The 16,438-nt window shown below is 32.4% G+C and overlaps 2 protein-coding genes across 2 annotated transcripts; one reads left to right on the top strand and one right to left on the bottom strand.

The window, feature by feature from the left end:
- Positions 1–672: 672 nt before the first annotated feature.
- On the bottom strand, positions 673–1,182 carry LOC130828520 (receptor-like protein 3). Its single transcript, XM_057694487.1, has one exon. It carries the CDS (start codon positions 1,180–1,182, stop codon positions 673–675), a length of 510 nt encoding a protein of 169 aa, XP_057550470.1.
- Positions 1,183–4,491: 3,309 nt separating this feature from the next.
- Positions 4,492–15,375, top strand: LOC130828790 (F-actin-capping protein subunit alpha). The gene is made up of 10 exons (XM_057694788.1): positions 4,492–4,758; positions 4,905–5,020; positions 6,022–6,111; positions 6,903–6,967; positions 7,606–7,767; positions 9,760–9,838; positions 10,023–10,100; positions 14,296–14,370; positions 14,624–14,659; positions 15,012–15,375. Exons 1-10 carry the CDS (start codon positions 4,644–4,646, stop codon positions 15,117–15,119), a joined length of 924 nt encoding a protein of 307 aa, XP_057550771.1. The 5' UTR covers positions 4,492–4,643; the 3' UTR covers positions 15,120–15,375.
- Positions 15,376–16,438: the final 1,063 nt, after the last annotated feature.

Below are 16,438 nucleotides of genomic sequence, written 5' to 3'. Positions count from 1 at the left end.
TTTATAAAATTCTTAGTTGTGTATAATTTCAGATATAATCAAACCCACGATAGCATTGGATTGCGTAAAAAAGAGTTTGCATGCAAGTAAAAAACGGAGGAAGTATATAACATATTTTAGACTTTAATTATCTGTTTAAGTTTTTAGTTTTATTAGTTTTTTTTATTATGGTATTAGAAAAATATTGGTTATTGTTATGGTAACATTTAAGTTTATTTATTTAATTAATTGTTATTATGATATTACCTTTGTACCCTTTGACTTTTCGTTGACCTTGATTCTTAGTCAAGGAGCTTTTATGACATTTCGTTTATTTTGCTTAACCATCAAGTAAATAACTTCCGTAACCTTAAAAATAAGGCATATTATCAATGGTACCCACGTTAATTCCAATGGTACCCTCAACTATATGCTAATTACAACCGTGACACTATTGTACTTTTTTCCGTTAAATGCCGTTAAATCTCGAATTTGACCTAACCATGGTTAGTTTCTTCTTCTTCCCTTTTCCCTCTCCTCTTCCTTCTCTCCTTCCATGGCTGCTTCCTCTTAGGTGGGATTTCACCATAAAACGAGTTGTTCGAGAGCTTGAGAATGGCAAGATTACTCAATTACCAATCCAAGATGGTATAACTCTACTCAATTTGTTGCTCGACAACGAAATCCAGTTCATCAAACTTGACAAGGATGATGCTGTAGAACTCGGCCGCATAGCCTTGGATTCCCCATATAGCTAGATTCTGTAAAAGTGTCAAACTGATCACCTGTTGGTATCGATCCGTCGAGATTGTTGAAGGATACATTGAACTTCGATAAGAAATTTAGGCTTTGCAACGATGCTGGAATTTCTCCAGTCAACTGATTCCTCGAGAGGTCTAGGATTTCAAGGTTCGTGAGGTTGGAAAATTCTGATGGAATGCTGCCTGTGAATTTGTTTTCGCTGAGATCCAGCACATAAAGATTCTGTAATTGACTAATTTCAACTGGAATCTCACCACTGATGCTGTTACCCTTAAGGTATATAGCGGGTGGCAGGTTCGCAAGCTGGTTATATTGATGTTGGCTCCCGTTGTTTAGGGCATCTCTAGTTTTTCCATTAGGAGGAGGAGAAGCCGAAAAAACAGGGGAAAACAGATAAGGGTAAAGAGAAAAGAGCAACAATATAGCGCAAAGTTGCTTCATTTTATGTGGGTAAAGTTTCATTAAGCTAAATTTACAGTTTTACAAGTGGGTTTCAGTGGGTTAGGGTTTCATAGTCAGCCATTAATGAGAAAGCTCAAAGCTTGATTAATGAAGGAAAAAACAGAGGAAGATAGAGAAAAAAGAAAGTGGTAAAAGATTGGAGTAAGGAAGAAGAGAAGAGTATATATTAAGAGGGGGAATTAAGAAGGAAGACTTAGGGAGGAGTGGAGGAAACAGTTGATACTTTCTGCATATTCGGGTTGATCATTGTCGGGCTTGAGATGAAGCAGCCATGGAAGGAGAGCAGGAAGAGGAAAGGGAAAAGGGAAGAAGAAGAAACTAACCATGGTTAGGTCAAATTCGAGATTTAACAGGCATTTAACGGAAAAAAGTACAATAGTGTCACGGTTGTAATTAGCATATAGTTGGGGGGTACCATTGGAATTAAAGTGGGTACCATTGATAAATTGCTATAATACAGGGGTATCATTGATAATATCTCTTGAAATTATTGTAAACCCTCGCAAAATATTTAGACAGATAATCGATGGCTACTTAGTTTAGATTTTTGAATAGTAGTGTGTTACATAATTTACTATATATCATGTGAATGGAATTTAGCAAATTTAGACAAATTTTAGCCAATTTTAGATGAATTCGTATAACTAATTAATACTACTAATGAATCATATTTATCTTTCATCAACTACAATTTATTTATAATGAGAAAAATTATAATATATATTAAGGCAATATAACTTTTACCTTCAAAAACACATATAACTTAATATTTTACTAAACATATTGATAAAAGTTAAATTTTTCCATCAAAATTAAATAGGGATATTATCAATGGTACCCCTGTACTTTAGCAAAATAACAATGGTACCCCAGTTAATTTCAACCATGGTTAAATGTCCGTTTAAAACCAACCATGGTTAGTTTGTGATTCATTTGCTTTCCCTCTTCCTTTTCCCTCCTAACCCGTACTTGATTACTCTGTCTTCATCATCATCGTCCTGCGTTGATTACACCATTGTTGAAGCTTCATCTTTCTCATTGCTGCTTTTCTTGACGTTGGTAAGTTCCCTAATCTTTCCTCATTTTTTTCTGTACATGCAAGATGTTGGGTTGTTTGAGTTATTACTCTAAATATCAAGTACAATGTCGCATTTTTTTTTTGATTTTTTCGTCCTAAATGTTCCGATCATTAGGGTTTGTTCTTGAATTTTTTGGTTTAAAGGTGTTCTGAGTCATTTTTGTAATGAATAAACCCTAAAATTAGGGCTTTTTTGAATTATCAGAAACTTAAAATGTTCAACATCTACTTCATTTCTTTCCATTCCATCTTCATTCTAAAATTTATGAATCTTTATTATCATGATATCAAAAATCAAAACTAGTATTGAACTAAAAGATTAAGTCTTTATGGGTTATTGGTATAAGTAAGGGTTTGTATTGGAGTTTTGATTTAAGATTGATGGTAATATTCATGAAATTGGGTAAAGAAAAAGTTAGGGTTTATATCAATTCAAGTGTAAAATTTGGGTTTACTGAAGAAACGAGAACTAGGATTCATCTACTAAGATCAAATTTGGAATTTTGTGACTCAAATTAAAGTTCATGATTGAAAGTTGGAGGATTCTCAATGGTGATTGAGGTAACCCACAAACTATTCTATTTAAGTTTTTATTGAATGTTTTAAAGTAGTTTAGTATTGTAGATTCAATTTGGGTCTTTGATTCAAATTTAAGTATCAACTTAAATTTAAGATGTGAATTCAATTAGTAATTGGGTTGTTTTTAGTGTTGATTAGTATTGGTTGATTGGGTTATTTGGTTTTTAGTATAAAATTTAGTATTTTGGATATTGAAATTTCTGTTTAGAAACTGAGTGTTCTGTTTTGGCCATTTTCGGGTCAGTTGTGATTGTTTTTGAGTTCTAGTGTCTTCATAAGAATTGTAGCCGAATCACGGTCGGGTGGGCACTTGAATCGCCCCAAAATCAGTTTGTATGAGGGAGTTATGTCCAAAATACTAGTAGGTTGTCATGAAAATCGACAATGAGGTTTCTGTTTTGTTCTGTTCGAATCTGTTTGGCTATTTTTGAGATAGTTAGAGTCATTTCTGGGTTTTAGTGTCTGCATAAGAATTGTAGAGCTCTGAGTCAGGGTCACGTAGCCACTTGAATCTCCCCAAAATGAGTTCTTATGAGAGAGTTATGTCCAAAATACTAATAGACTATCATAAAAATCACGAATAACCAATCATGAGATTAATTGTTGAAATTGGGATCAATTTACGGTTATTATTCTTTCTTTATTGATTGGTATTGTTGAGTTATGATCCTTAATTGATTATTATGGGTGTTGGTACAAGTATCAAATTTGGGAATATAAGTATCAATTGGGTATTTGATTAGTTGATATTATTTGGATAGGATATAAGTTGGATATTGGGATTTAAGATTGGTGTAAAATTAGTTAAACTCCATTGATAGTAACTCAAGTTCTTATATGTTGATGGTTGATGATGAATTGATTTATATTTTAAGTAATGATTGTTGATTTCAAAAGAAAATTTAGTGAATTATTGTTTTGTTTTATATTGAAATCGACATTATAAAAATGTCCGTTTTTGGGAATTGGCAACGGATATTTATATCCGGATTATTGTGAAATCCTATAGCTTGATAATAGGTAATGGTTATTCGGATCGGTCTCGAGCCCCCGATCCCGTTTCGTTCTTGCAAGAACCGTATTTTCGGTGATGACGATCACCCGTGTTCTCAAGATTTAGATCAAGCTTACTTCCTGATGGTCCATATATTCCCACGTTTTAAACTGTTGTTACATTATTGTTTTTAATGAGTTTTGAATAAATATGTTTGGTATATAAAGTTTTATTTGTTTCGCAATGAAAGCATATGTTTCATTTGCCGTATTATTTTGCTATTAACTTGTAAAGTTATAGCCGTATTTTGATTCGTTATGAACTAAAGGTTCATAGCCGTATTTATGTCGATACCAAACGGTTTTTTAAAAGAGTTTGGATTTGGATAAAATAATGTTTATAAATAGTTACCAATTGAACAAGGAATTTAATTGGAGATGTTTGTTAATGACTTGTATATAAATAAAATAGTTTGTTGGATTACTCAACAATTCGACAGTCTTTCATAAAAGGACGAAATTTTAAAATATCTTTAGAGAAAATAAAAAAAAAAATGCAAAAACGCTATAGGCCAAAGGAAGTCCCATCCAAGTTGACACAATAATTAAAAAGTTAGCCGAAGGAGTCGGGAGCGTAATGCTAATTCTACGCTGAATCATTTCGAACCACGTTCCTTCTCTCTTGAGAGTTGAGACTCACACTCTCTGCCTCCTCTTTAACTTCAAACCAACGACATCCCCTGGTCCCATTCCCATTCCTAGAGAGAGAATTTCACAAAGCGTAACTGCCATGGCAGACGAAGACTCTTCTGAAGCAGACCAACTCTCCGATAAGCAAAAGATTGAAATTGCCAAATGGTTTCTCTTGAACGCTCCTGCTGGAGAAATTCAATACGTTTCCAAAGGTCTTATTTCACAATTCCTCGCGTATTTGTCTCTAATTTTACATTGTTCTTCTTCTTTATTGTTGTTCTGTGTGGTTGATTGAGATTTGTTTTTTAACTGGTTTTTATTTTTTCCGATTTTTTTCTGCGTTTTTGTTGTTGAACAGATTTGAGGACGATTTTGAAGGATGATAATTTGCATAAATTGGGTACTTTGGAGGCGTTTCCTTTGTACAATAAATCTCACATGATTTCTCTCGAGCTTCCTGATAGAACTGGTGATGTAAGTGTTTTCTAGACGATTTGCGCTGTTTATTATTTTGGTGTATTTTTTTTTTGTTTGATTGCAGTGAAATGATACTTCTTTTTTAGATGAAGAAAGTTAGGTGTTATTTAGGGTTTTAAGATTAATAATAATGCTGTGATCATCCTTGCCATTGCGCCAAAAATTGGTATTGACAGGGGAGAGTTTCTACAAAAGAATTTTAGCAGAAATCTGGATTAAATTGACTTTTGATAGCTGAGCTATTTCTGGTGTGATGAGTGTGAAAACTTGTGCTGTGTAACTTTCAGTGAGTCTAATTTAATTTTGCTACTATAATAACACTCCATGAGAAAATGGGATGTTTTTAAAGAAAAATGTGGTTTTTTTTCATTGCTTTTAGCTCCCTCCTAGGGTGGGGTTTGAGTTAGAATGTATACAACTCACCCTTGTTATACTTAGTGATAATTAAAAGGTTGTTTTCAATTGAGTCATTTTAATTATTTAATAGGTTATTTTACTATAGTTCATTATAATCTATAGTCAAAGAATTATAATCTTTGGCTCTATCGAAATAAGGGACATTAAGGAAAATGTGGATATTTGATAATAAATGAAGAGAGACCGAATTGTATGGATGAAATTATAAAAGAGTTAAAATGTATAAATGAGATTAAATAAAAGTTGTGAGTCCATTTCCAAATAAGGAAATGATGTGATTTGAGAGGGACTGAGTTTCTTTTTGATGCCTCTTTGGATAATGCTTCAATATTACACTTCTAACCTAATTCTCTAGTCCCTTGTGAATTGCTAATTGTAAGTTGCTAATTCTGGTCTAATTTACCAAAGGGTTGGTAGCGAATTGTGAATTCATTTCAAAGAGCAAATTAGGTAACAATACTTGTCCTCTGTACTCCAAGTTAGTACTAGTAATAGAATGCACGTAGTAAACACTTGATGTTGATCATAAGACATTAGAAGGTATGATGTGTATGAATAATGACCTCCTGGTGTTAATTCAGGTGATAATATCGTCCTTCAGTGAAGTTTCTGAGAACGAGTATCTTGATCCTAAGACTGCACAAGTTGCTATAGTAGATCATGTCAAACAAGTGAGTTCTCTTCCTGTTATTCTATCCTGTACGTGTTTGAGTTTAAGCTATATGGGGCTTGATTTAGTTTGTTTTATTTAATTCTATATTTTTAATCCTATAGTGAAGGTTTAAAAAAGCAAATAAATATTCCAAGCAGAACTGTCTTGGACATCATTGGTGTTATCAAGCGTCAACCTGTTTTTGTGAATTTAGGATTTTGGACATACCAGGCAAAAACTTTTGAATTCCATTTCAAGTATTTACTCTGTATTTATTTACAGTACTCTGTTCTTTTTGTAACTCTCGTTTGTTCTGTGAGTAGTTGGGTACTTGGGTTGCTAAAAGGAACATGCAAAATCATAAATAACTTTTACTTTGTATCTCCGTTATGCATTTTTCATTCCATGTGGAACTCACATGTCACATGAAGTATTGTTCTATAAACCTATAATTGATTGAAAAAACTAAGCTTGTTCAATTTTTTTAACAAGCCATTCATTTGTTGATTTAATGAACTAATCATAAATAACTATTACTTTGTGATTGCTTATGAAGGTGCCCCCCCTCCCCCCCCCCACCCACCCCTTCTTTCTCCCTCTCCCTTTGTGTGTGTATCTGTGTGTTTAAGGAATGGAGGCTTGTGGTCAGGTTCAGGAGTATTAGGTAGTTAACTAGTTATTATTAAAGAACCGGATGAAAGCTTGTTAAAGTTTTTCCAAATTGATTTCTGCATAACATCCTTGTACTTAGTTTAAAACTTTTAAAAATTATATTTGAAATTTTTATTATTATATGACGAACCGATTCAGGTGTGTACAGACTTGAGACCTGCTAGTAATGAGGAACTTCCTTCTCCTTACATTGAGGAATTCAGGTGTGTAAAATTATTTTCAAGATTTTATCATTCTATGAATTCTGTGGTAGACAAGAATGGAGATAAGCTCTGAAGTGTAGAGTGTTACGTTAAACCAGTAGTTTGAAAGGTGTTGTTGATCAATAAGAATAAATTGTTTAATTAGTCTTATTAATATGTTAACTTTTTGATTGACAATGTTACTTACCACCTCCTAAATTTCGTTTATAGTTATTTCTGCTGAATAACTTGTTGTCTGAAAAGTGTTGCCGACCAAATCGCTTGACTGTTAATTGGTTTATATGTTCATTTTGGGATGATGATGTCACTTACCACCCCCTTAAAGGTTAAAACTTCTACTATGGTTAAGTCTGATGAATGACTGAAGTTGAATTTTTTGATAGTTTTCTCATTTGCAATGACATGTGCAGTTAAATTGATTTGGAAGGACTAGACAAAACTCAAATACACCTAGAGCCTCATTTTTTGGTTTTTCAATCTTGATTCGTGTTTGATTAGCACATTATATTTGGCACGGGGACTGTGTTTCATACTTTTTACCCACAGATGCTTTCTAATCCCCATGTGTTTGAGAATTAGGATTACGACTTTGGCATTGATGTATGGTCACACTTTGATATTAATTTCTCTTATTGCAGATGTGCTCTGGATGCAGAAATCACAAAATATGTTAATGAAGCTTATCCAAAAGGTGTCTGTGCAGTTTATTGTGTAAAGGGAAAGGACGTCGAAGAACCAGGATCTGATTTTGAGTTTGCTGTGGTGATTTCTGCTGCCAGGCTCAGTCCCCAAAATTTTTGGTGAGCTCCCCATCACTTCATCCTCACATATTTGTCTTAAGCTCTACTATCTCCGTGCTTTTTGAATTTTATTTTTAACTCTTATAGCATTATTACAAGTGTACATTGAGTAAACAAGACCGCATCATCGTATCGTGACTATATCATTAAGGTTTTTGGAGTATACCACGACCAAAATATAGGCCGCAATTGACTGTGACTACATCATGATTTATGTAGAATTGATTGGTGTGTCTTGTAGTAGCTTGTGTTTTTTTTTTGGGCTCTCTCATCTCTATTGTTGTAACTCTTTTTGTTCTTTTAATATAATTTTTCTTATCAATTTTTTTATATATTTTGCTTTTCTTAGTTTTGGAACATTACTTATTTAAATATTAAAAAATCTTTCAATTTATATCAAATTTTGTTTCCTACGTTTTTGAAACCCTAAATTACCGTTTTTCGTTTTCGTTCTGTTTCTTTTCTTGGTTTGATTTTCTCTTCATGTAACATTGCGTGAAATTTCTTTTGCGACTATCATCGCGACAATTAGAGAAATCGTATTTTTGCACTATGCTACCTTGTTGGAGATGTTGAAAATTAGAGTTTCGTTCAAGCTCAATTGGCTTGACTACTGAATTATCTATGCTTTGTTTTTTCATCAATACTTGGATATGTATCCAAGTAATTAAGTTAATAACAATATTTTGGAGGATGCATTATGTATCTTCTATCTACAATTCTTTGTGAATGATTTACTTCAATTAATTATCATAAACATAACTTCTTTCTGAAAAAGAAAAACACTGCCTTTTTTTTGGCAAAACAGTGCTTACATCTTCTTGAATGTTTGCAATAATATTGCAACTTTGCTTTTACACTTCATTTTAATGTCTTTTCTTTTCTTTCATTCTGGTGTTTGGTATCACCTGTACAAGCAACATCTCTTGGTAATTACTAAGTTGCTGAATCCGATATCATATTTATTTTCTCAAGAAGCAAATAAGCCAACTGAAAGGAGCAAATGTCTAGTATTTTTGGATTTTAATTGGCATTATGAGTTGACTAGGAAAACAAGGCTTCACATGATTTATAGTCTTTTGTTGTTTACAGGTCAAAGTTGGTTTAGATTTGTTGTAAGTATTCAATATTATCTTGGTTAAAATTGATCATTTTGTCAATAGCTCAAGTGGGAATGTTTTAGAAAATGAGCTTCCTTTGTACTACTGTTGGCTAGTGATGATGTCTATTAATGGCCATTGGTTAGGTGATCTAGTACAAAGCCTGTGGAATATGGTGAAGGATTCACTAAGCCAACACTTGCTTTTCACTTAGTCTTAACTGGTTTTTTTTTTTTTTTTTTTTTTTTTTTTTTTTTTTTTTGAAATATTGAAACATGGTAGAGGAGAAAGGAACATAACATTTTTTTTTTGCTACACAAGAAGGTTGTACTATAAGTTTGTTATTGCTCATCCAAACAACTAGTAAAGTAACTTTAATTTGTTTTTAAAAACTTAATTTTTAGGATTTATGAATTTATGAGTTTTGGATCATTATTTTCAACAAGATCCTTCACATGGATGTGAATCAAAAAGTCTATGTGGCATAAAAATTTGGTTAGCTCCCTCCATTACAGTTTTATAGTTGCATATGGTTTATCCTCCTTTATTCTTTAAAAATTTGGTGGTTAGGGTTAAGAAATATAGGGTTGGACGGTGTGAAAGCCATTATTTAGTGGTTATTTAAATTGAATGGATTGTGAGAGTGCATCTATGGAGTGAAGTGAGTTGGATCATAGGGTTGATGATTGAAAATTTGCCATATGAAGATTTTTAGCTATTAAATTGGGATGACTTTGAAAGCAACGTTTAACAATTGATATGGGATGGAGCATGAAAAGGTAGTTGTAAGCCTTGTGGGAAAGAAGATGAAACTAACCAAATTAAGAAGCTCATCTTTGAGTTATTTATCTTCATACTGATGAGCGTTTAAATATCTTTTGTGTATTGGCAGCAACGGAAGTTGGAGATCAATATGGAATATGGAGTTCAATGATGAGGATCAAATGGTGGAAATAAAAGGAAGGTTCCAGGTTTGTTGCATATCTAAAACTTAGGGAAACTTTTGGAGGAAGATTGAAGAAGGGGGGATGTGGGCGTGGAGGGTGGGGGGCTCTATTGACTAGAGCAAGTTGAGAATTTAATCTTGAAGATTATTCTCTTTCATGACTCGTTAGTTAACTGATCTCTTTTTCATTCCTTATTTAACTTGTCCAGGTAGGGGCTCATTATTTTGAGGAGGGAAATGTGCAGTTAGATGCTAATCATAAATGCAGAGATTCAACTCTACTTCAGGTGCTGTTATTTCTTTTTCGATTTAAATTATATTGGTACTTTGCAGAATGCAATAATCTTGTTAGGGCGTTGGTGGTTTTGGACTTTTAGACCAAGCTCTGAGCATCTTGGATGTATTTTCTAAAGAATATGTTTTTGACTAATTATAATGCATGGCAAGAGGAATTTGAGGAACTCGAGTCAATGTCTTTGTAAGTTAAATGTCGGCCTGTGATGATGAGAATAGAGTTTGAGGTCTATCAATTCATGTTTATGCTTGGGAGACAATGGCTTTACTAAAACAAATTGGTGAGCTCAACATACATGAAAAAGTAAAGATAGTTACTAATATTGAAAATCTAATGGTAAATAGAGATTCCAAGGTCAAAATAATAAAGAGACAAGTGCTTCTAGGACAACAAATATGCCACCTAAGAATGTGGCTATGCCCAAGCCTTCTCAATATACGTTAGTACCTGCGTCATGAACAACTTACTAAGTTTGGTTAATGTATACAAGAAAAACAATTATTACAACTGTTATTGGACATATTACCCTTATGTTAGATAATTCACAAGTTCTCATATGAGACGATCTCATAGTGAGACTATCTCTATTGGGTTGGCCGAATGTAGTTACCGTCATAAAGTGATCACTTACATTTTTAAAGTGATCACTTTTAATAGTTTTAGAATGATCACTTATAACCTTAAAGTGATCAATTAGAAAAATAAGTTAATTATATGGGCTCGTCTCATGGTAAGACGATCTTATACAAGACTTGCTCTAAATAATGTATCAGTTTAGTTAGGTAGTTTTTGTAAATTGTGATAAGTAATTTGTCGGTGTTGCTCATAAAGTCATAGTGGAATTTGGCCAAACCAAATTGGGAATAGAAACGAAAATGTGGAACACATTTTGTATTTTTGTAAAGCTTTGGTAGGAAAATAATAATACATGCTCCCGTCCTATTCAAATGCAACTTCAGGATTTTTACACACCCTAATACAATAGTTTAATTATTAATATCTCTAATTACATATATTTAAAATCTAAAGTTATGAAAATTTGATATTCAAAAACAACATTTTTGCCAAATCTGACAAGATCACACTTTACTATTGTATTGGAAAAATGTAAAGTGCAAGCATTGCATTTAAATAAACCAAAGGAAATAAGATTTTGTTTTGATAATTATGAAATATGAAATTAGAAATATTATAAAAATAAAGTATGATGAACTAAAAAATTATAAAAGTAGGTTGAATTAGGTCTAGTTAATCAAGTTACTTTAGTCAGAGAAACATAAATGCAAAATTCTAAATGGTAACCTTAATTATTAACTTTTTTACATGGTTAATAAAGGGTCACATGATAGTCTTTCACTTAATTGAATTAAAAACAATTGTCCATCGAAAGCGCAGGAGTCACTAGAATACCCCTTCATCTTCTTCCTTTCACCATCGTTTTCGATCTTCAATTTCAATCTATTGTTCTTCCTCCTTTAATTGTTCACTTTCCTCCATTTTATGGTTGCACTTTGTTAGTAATATGATGCAATAATAAATTGAATTAGTATTACGATGCAACATCATCCATTGTTCTTCCTTCAATAACTCTTACTATTTCATTTGTACTCTCCTGTGTTTGAGGGGTTGACTTAGGATTTTTTATATTGGCCACAAAGTTTTAGGTTTATTTGAAATTGTTGTGTTTTTGGTTTTCTATATTATTGAATACCTATAAGTTCTCATATATAAATTTATGAATGAAATAAAAACAAATCACACTTCCAATCTAAAGAAAACGCACAACTTAAATAGTAGGAAGAATGTTGTTTTTTTTCACATGGGGCCATGAATCAATTTAGTGTGAAATTTACCGTTTCACCCCACCATCACCCACAATCCATTTTAGAAGTCTTCATGAATATTTCCTTTCACATGAATGTCTAAACAATAATGAAGAAACACATTTTGATGGTATCGTATATTTCCTCAAATGTAGATGGTAAGTTCAATGTCATTGATTGGAAAACCAATCCATGGTCAACAGACAACAAACACAACAATTGAATAAAACCCCAACTTTTCCAATTAATACAATTAAATCTTACAGGAGTATACAAGAAGTTATGATGAGAAACAGTATTGGAGGTTTTAGATGGATCAAAGATTATCGCGTGAGGAAATAAATGAAGGGAGACCATGAGGGTATATTAGTAAATCTCTCCCTTTAAACGACAATCAACTTTTTCACTAAGAAAAAGTCTTGTCTATGAAACACAAAGTGTATCAAAAAAACTTCACCTACCATGTAGAAATGACAATAGTTGAGGGTTATAATGGTAGAATTTTCCAATACAAAAATAGCTTACAAATACCATGTAGAATTACCTAACAAAAAAATTGTTCGAAAAGAATTTATCGGGGAGGTGAAAAGAACGGAAAGTTTTTACTTGGAATGTGAAAAGAAAAAACGAGTTCATCGGGGAAGGTTAAGAGAAGATAAAAGGGCAAGAGATTCTACATTGGGGATATATATTGTCTCTCCTCTTTTATTTTATTTTCACTTTGTCAAAGCATTGTCATTCATGAGTAAAATGATCATGAAATGGAGAAAAAAATGGTATTATATTTGTGATTATAAAAAATCATTGAAAGATCATTTTTGAAAATAATGGGATGATTATATAATGTCTCAATTCATATGCTAATCAATCCATTGTGTTACTCCCACATAATTTCTTGGGAAGTATCAATTTAAACTTTTTTATCTTAAATATGCCAATATTTTAAAAAAATTTCCTCTCCAAATTAATATTAATATTGTGGTATGAGTACTCATAATATTTTTTTTTTATCATGAGTGGGATAAATATGGTTTTTAAATCATAAATGATTATACAATCATGAAAATCTAATTTAGATGAGGACCAAAACTATGGATGATATTACTATAAGTATATTTTTCTATCTCCGTTTTGTTTTCTCCTCTCCTTTATTTTGCTCCATTAAACAATAGAACAACGCTTTGGTAATTCTTTGTTGCTTTCATTTTTCCTTTCTCCTCACCGTCTCATCTATTTTTGGTTGTTCGCATCCCGGGTCGTTCCAGATCCTAAGATCGCTAACTACCGAGAATGCCCCATATAGCCGCACATCGAGTTCACCACATTAATGGGTTCTCCATGATGAAAATTTTGGTTATTGATGGAAGATATATGTTGCAATGTGATTTATACATTATCTATATATTTTGTGAATTCCATTCGTGGTACATAACTAGTGTGAATTTCTATTGCACGACTTCATGTTACCTCAAATATCCGTGTTAGATTTTCAACATTTTCAACACTAAAAAATGGGTAGGAGTAGGAGTGTAGGAAACTTCATTTTGGACCAAATCATGGAATATTTTCATAAAGTAGATTAGTTGGACACACATCTTCACATTCTGTACGAGTACTTGAGTTTGAGTAAAATGTAAAATAGACCTTGTCTAAACTTAGTTGTCAGACTTGTCTTGTTTTCCACATGGCTTTCCATTGGTGGGGTATGTCGCATAGATGTTGGGTTGTGTGCAGGAGGTAGCAAGAAGAGACTAGAAATTGCGTGTGTAACTTGCGGCAAGTTTGGAAGGCAAGTAGCATCGAGCTAGCAGACACTAGCCTTTACTTTAACAAGCACCTAGTGGGCGCTAGTGTGATGCATGAAGGATAATTTGTTTCATTCTAGGACTTTGTTGGTTACCAAATTACTTTATTAGAAATCATGGTATCATAGGACATCTACAATAGAATGTTATCAGATTGACTGATGCTTTTATCCATGTGAGAGCTGTTTTAAAGAGAGATATGTGAGATTGAGATTTTTTATACGCGACTCTTGGAGAAAAAAGAGTAATCTTGAGAAGCTCTAATTTATCACATAATAATTGTAATTCCTAGTACATTGCTGGTTATATTTTCTGTACTAGTTGTTGATGTTTTTTTTTTTTTTTTTTTTTTTTGATGTTATATCTATGCTCTTTATTGTTTCTTGAATTCTGCTCTATTGTGTATGTGTTGCCTCCTTTGCATTTTTCACCCCTAGATGAAAGAACAATTCTTTTTTGAGATAATATGCAACCTAGTAATTTTTATTCCGTCTGTCCCTTCTTTTCAACTCTTTCATTAAACTGTTTGTCTTTTGTGTTATTATCGTTTATGTTTCAGAACCCAGATGATTCAGCCTTAGCCATTACCAACATCATTCGACAACAGGAAACAGAATACTTGGCATCTCTTGAGGTACTGGTTAAGTATAAGAATTGAGCATAATTACCTAAGAGTATAAAAAGAAACAAATGTATAAGCAGATGATATTACGGATGAATGGTTCTCGTTTCTTCAGACATCTTAAATTCAAAAAAGGTTTAACTATTTTGCTCCTCAGCTGTCGAAATTGGAATCCCACTTGTCCATTTCACAGAATATTTTTCCGAATTATAGTAATAATTATCATTTTATCATTTCTGTGTTGGTATTTTTTTTTCATTTGCAGGGTTCCTATTTAAAGCTTCCAGACACCACTTTCAAGGTACACTTTCTTTACAAATCCCTTGCTGTAAATGTTTTTGTTAATTTTGGACTCTTGGCGACGTCTGAAACTTTTCACCAGCTTCAATGGTGTGATCTTTTCAACAAGAAAACCCTTTTAGCGCAGAAAATAAGCTCATGACAAAAAAGATGGAAAATGATCTGAAAACATACTGTTAAATAGCATTTCAAAAGTTAAAAAAAGTATGTATGATATAGGAACAGAACTGTAAAATTTTGAAGTACTGAAAATGCACTGCAATTAGTTTTTGGGTGGATATTAGTTTAGCCTCAAAATTTTCTCCCGTTTCCCTATGAATACTTCTAAATTGGGCATTATAATGGTGATGCAGGATCTTCGGAGAAAGCTACCAGTTACTCGTACTTTGTTTCCATGGCACAGCACTATGCAGTTTAGCCTAACAAGAGATATTGCAAAGGAACTTGCCATTCGGAAGTGAGAAATGTTGATGCTGCGTTAGTATATAATTTCTCGATGATTGTGAATGAATTGAGTTTTTAGTAGGAGTTCTAGATTTCGTTCTTCCTGTAACCCAGAATATCATTTTTAAAGGTTGTTTAATTGTTTTGATGATACTTAAATCACTCGTTTCATTTTATACTTTGATGTTATTGTGTATATTTGATGATCATGTGAAATATGGTGAAAGAATGTAAGACACTGACATTTTATTAGAACGCCGATGATGTGATGCATTCCTCGATTGGTATACATTTTTCACTTTTGTCTGTCTAAATGAATTTATCTTATTTCTCTTAGGAAAAATTGACATTAATAATTTAATTTTTTACCCATCCGCCGTAAATAATCTCACATTTTGATTATTTTCTAATAATTTAACCGTTTTCATATATTTGCTCACAACATACCAAATTACTAATAATACGTAATAATAGGGTATGTTGCCAGCGAACTAAAACAAAGGTTGGATTATTCATAGCGTACTAAGGGCAACTGTTGGATTATTACAAAATAATTTAAAGGTAGAATTATTCACAGCGGATGAGCAAAAGGTTAGATTATTAATGCCAATTTTTCCTTTCTATTATTAGATATGTAACTCTATCACTTTGACTATATATCTTTTCTCATATTTTTAAATACTCTAACACTTTATCTCATTATTTTCAATTTTTTAATCTCTATGCCAAAAGCAAACCGGACAAAAATGGATGGATAGAGGAGTACATTGTAGTTGATTTGTACTAGAAATCATCTTGTCAATTAAAATGATGAAGTATTATGTCTTTTTATGAGATTTGACTACGATTTGATGTAAGACTATATAATTGGATTTGTAATTTTTTTTTCAAAAATTCAAATCAAATTAATTTTCTCGAATTAAGTCGGAATAAGTCATTCAAATTTAGGCATTTAGATATGTTTGAAGTATAAAGCAATTAGCAAAGTTCATAGATTGAATTCCTAAATTGAACCTAAATGCATTGGGTCCCCATGGAGTTGTGACCTGAAAATTAAGTTTGCATCTTAGGTTGAACTCAAGTTTTAAGGGGCCACACTTAGACAAATTTAAGTAGGAACATAACATCCACATCCCTCTTAAGTTGCTTTGCTTTCATGGCCAACACTACAAATAGCAATAAATTTGCATCCACAAAAGAGACTTAGTGAACATATTTTATTCGAAAGAATTAAATAATAACGGAAATTAAACTAATTAAAGCGAAAATAATTCCACTTGTTCTATTCAAAGTCTATTTTTTCTTTTGGCTTATTTACATAATGTCTCAATTTCTT

Source organism: Amaranthus tricolor, chromosome 12 (genome assembly GCF_026212465.1).
Source record: "Amaranthus tricolor cultivar Red isolate AtriRed21 chromosome 12, ASM2621246v1, whole genome shotgun sequence".
Lineage (NCBI taxonomy): Eukaryota > Viridiplantae > Streptophyta > Magnoliopsida > Caryophyllales > Amaranthaceae > Amaranthus > Amaranthus tricolor.
This window is presented reverse-complemented; position numbering and strand designations above follow the sequence as displayed.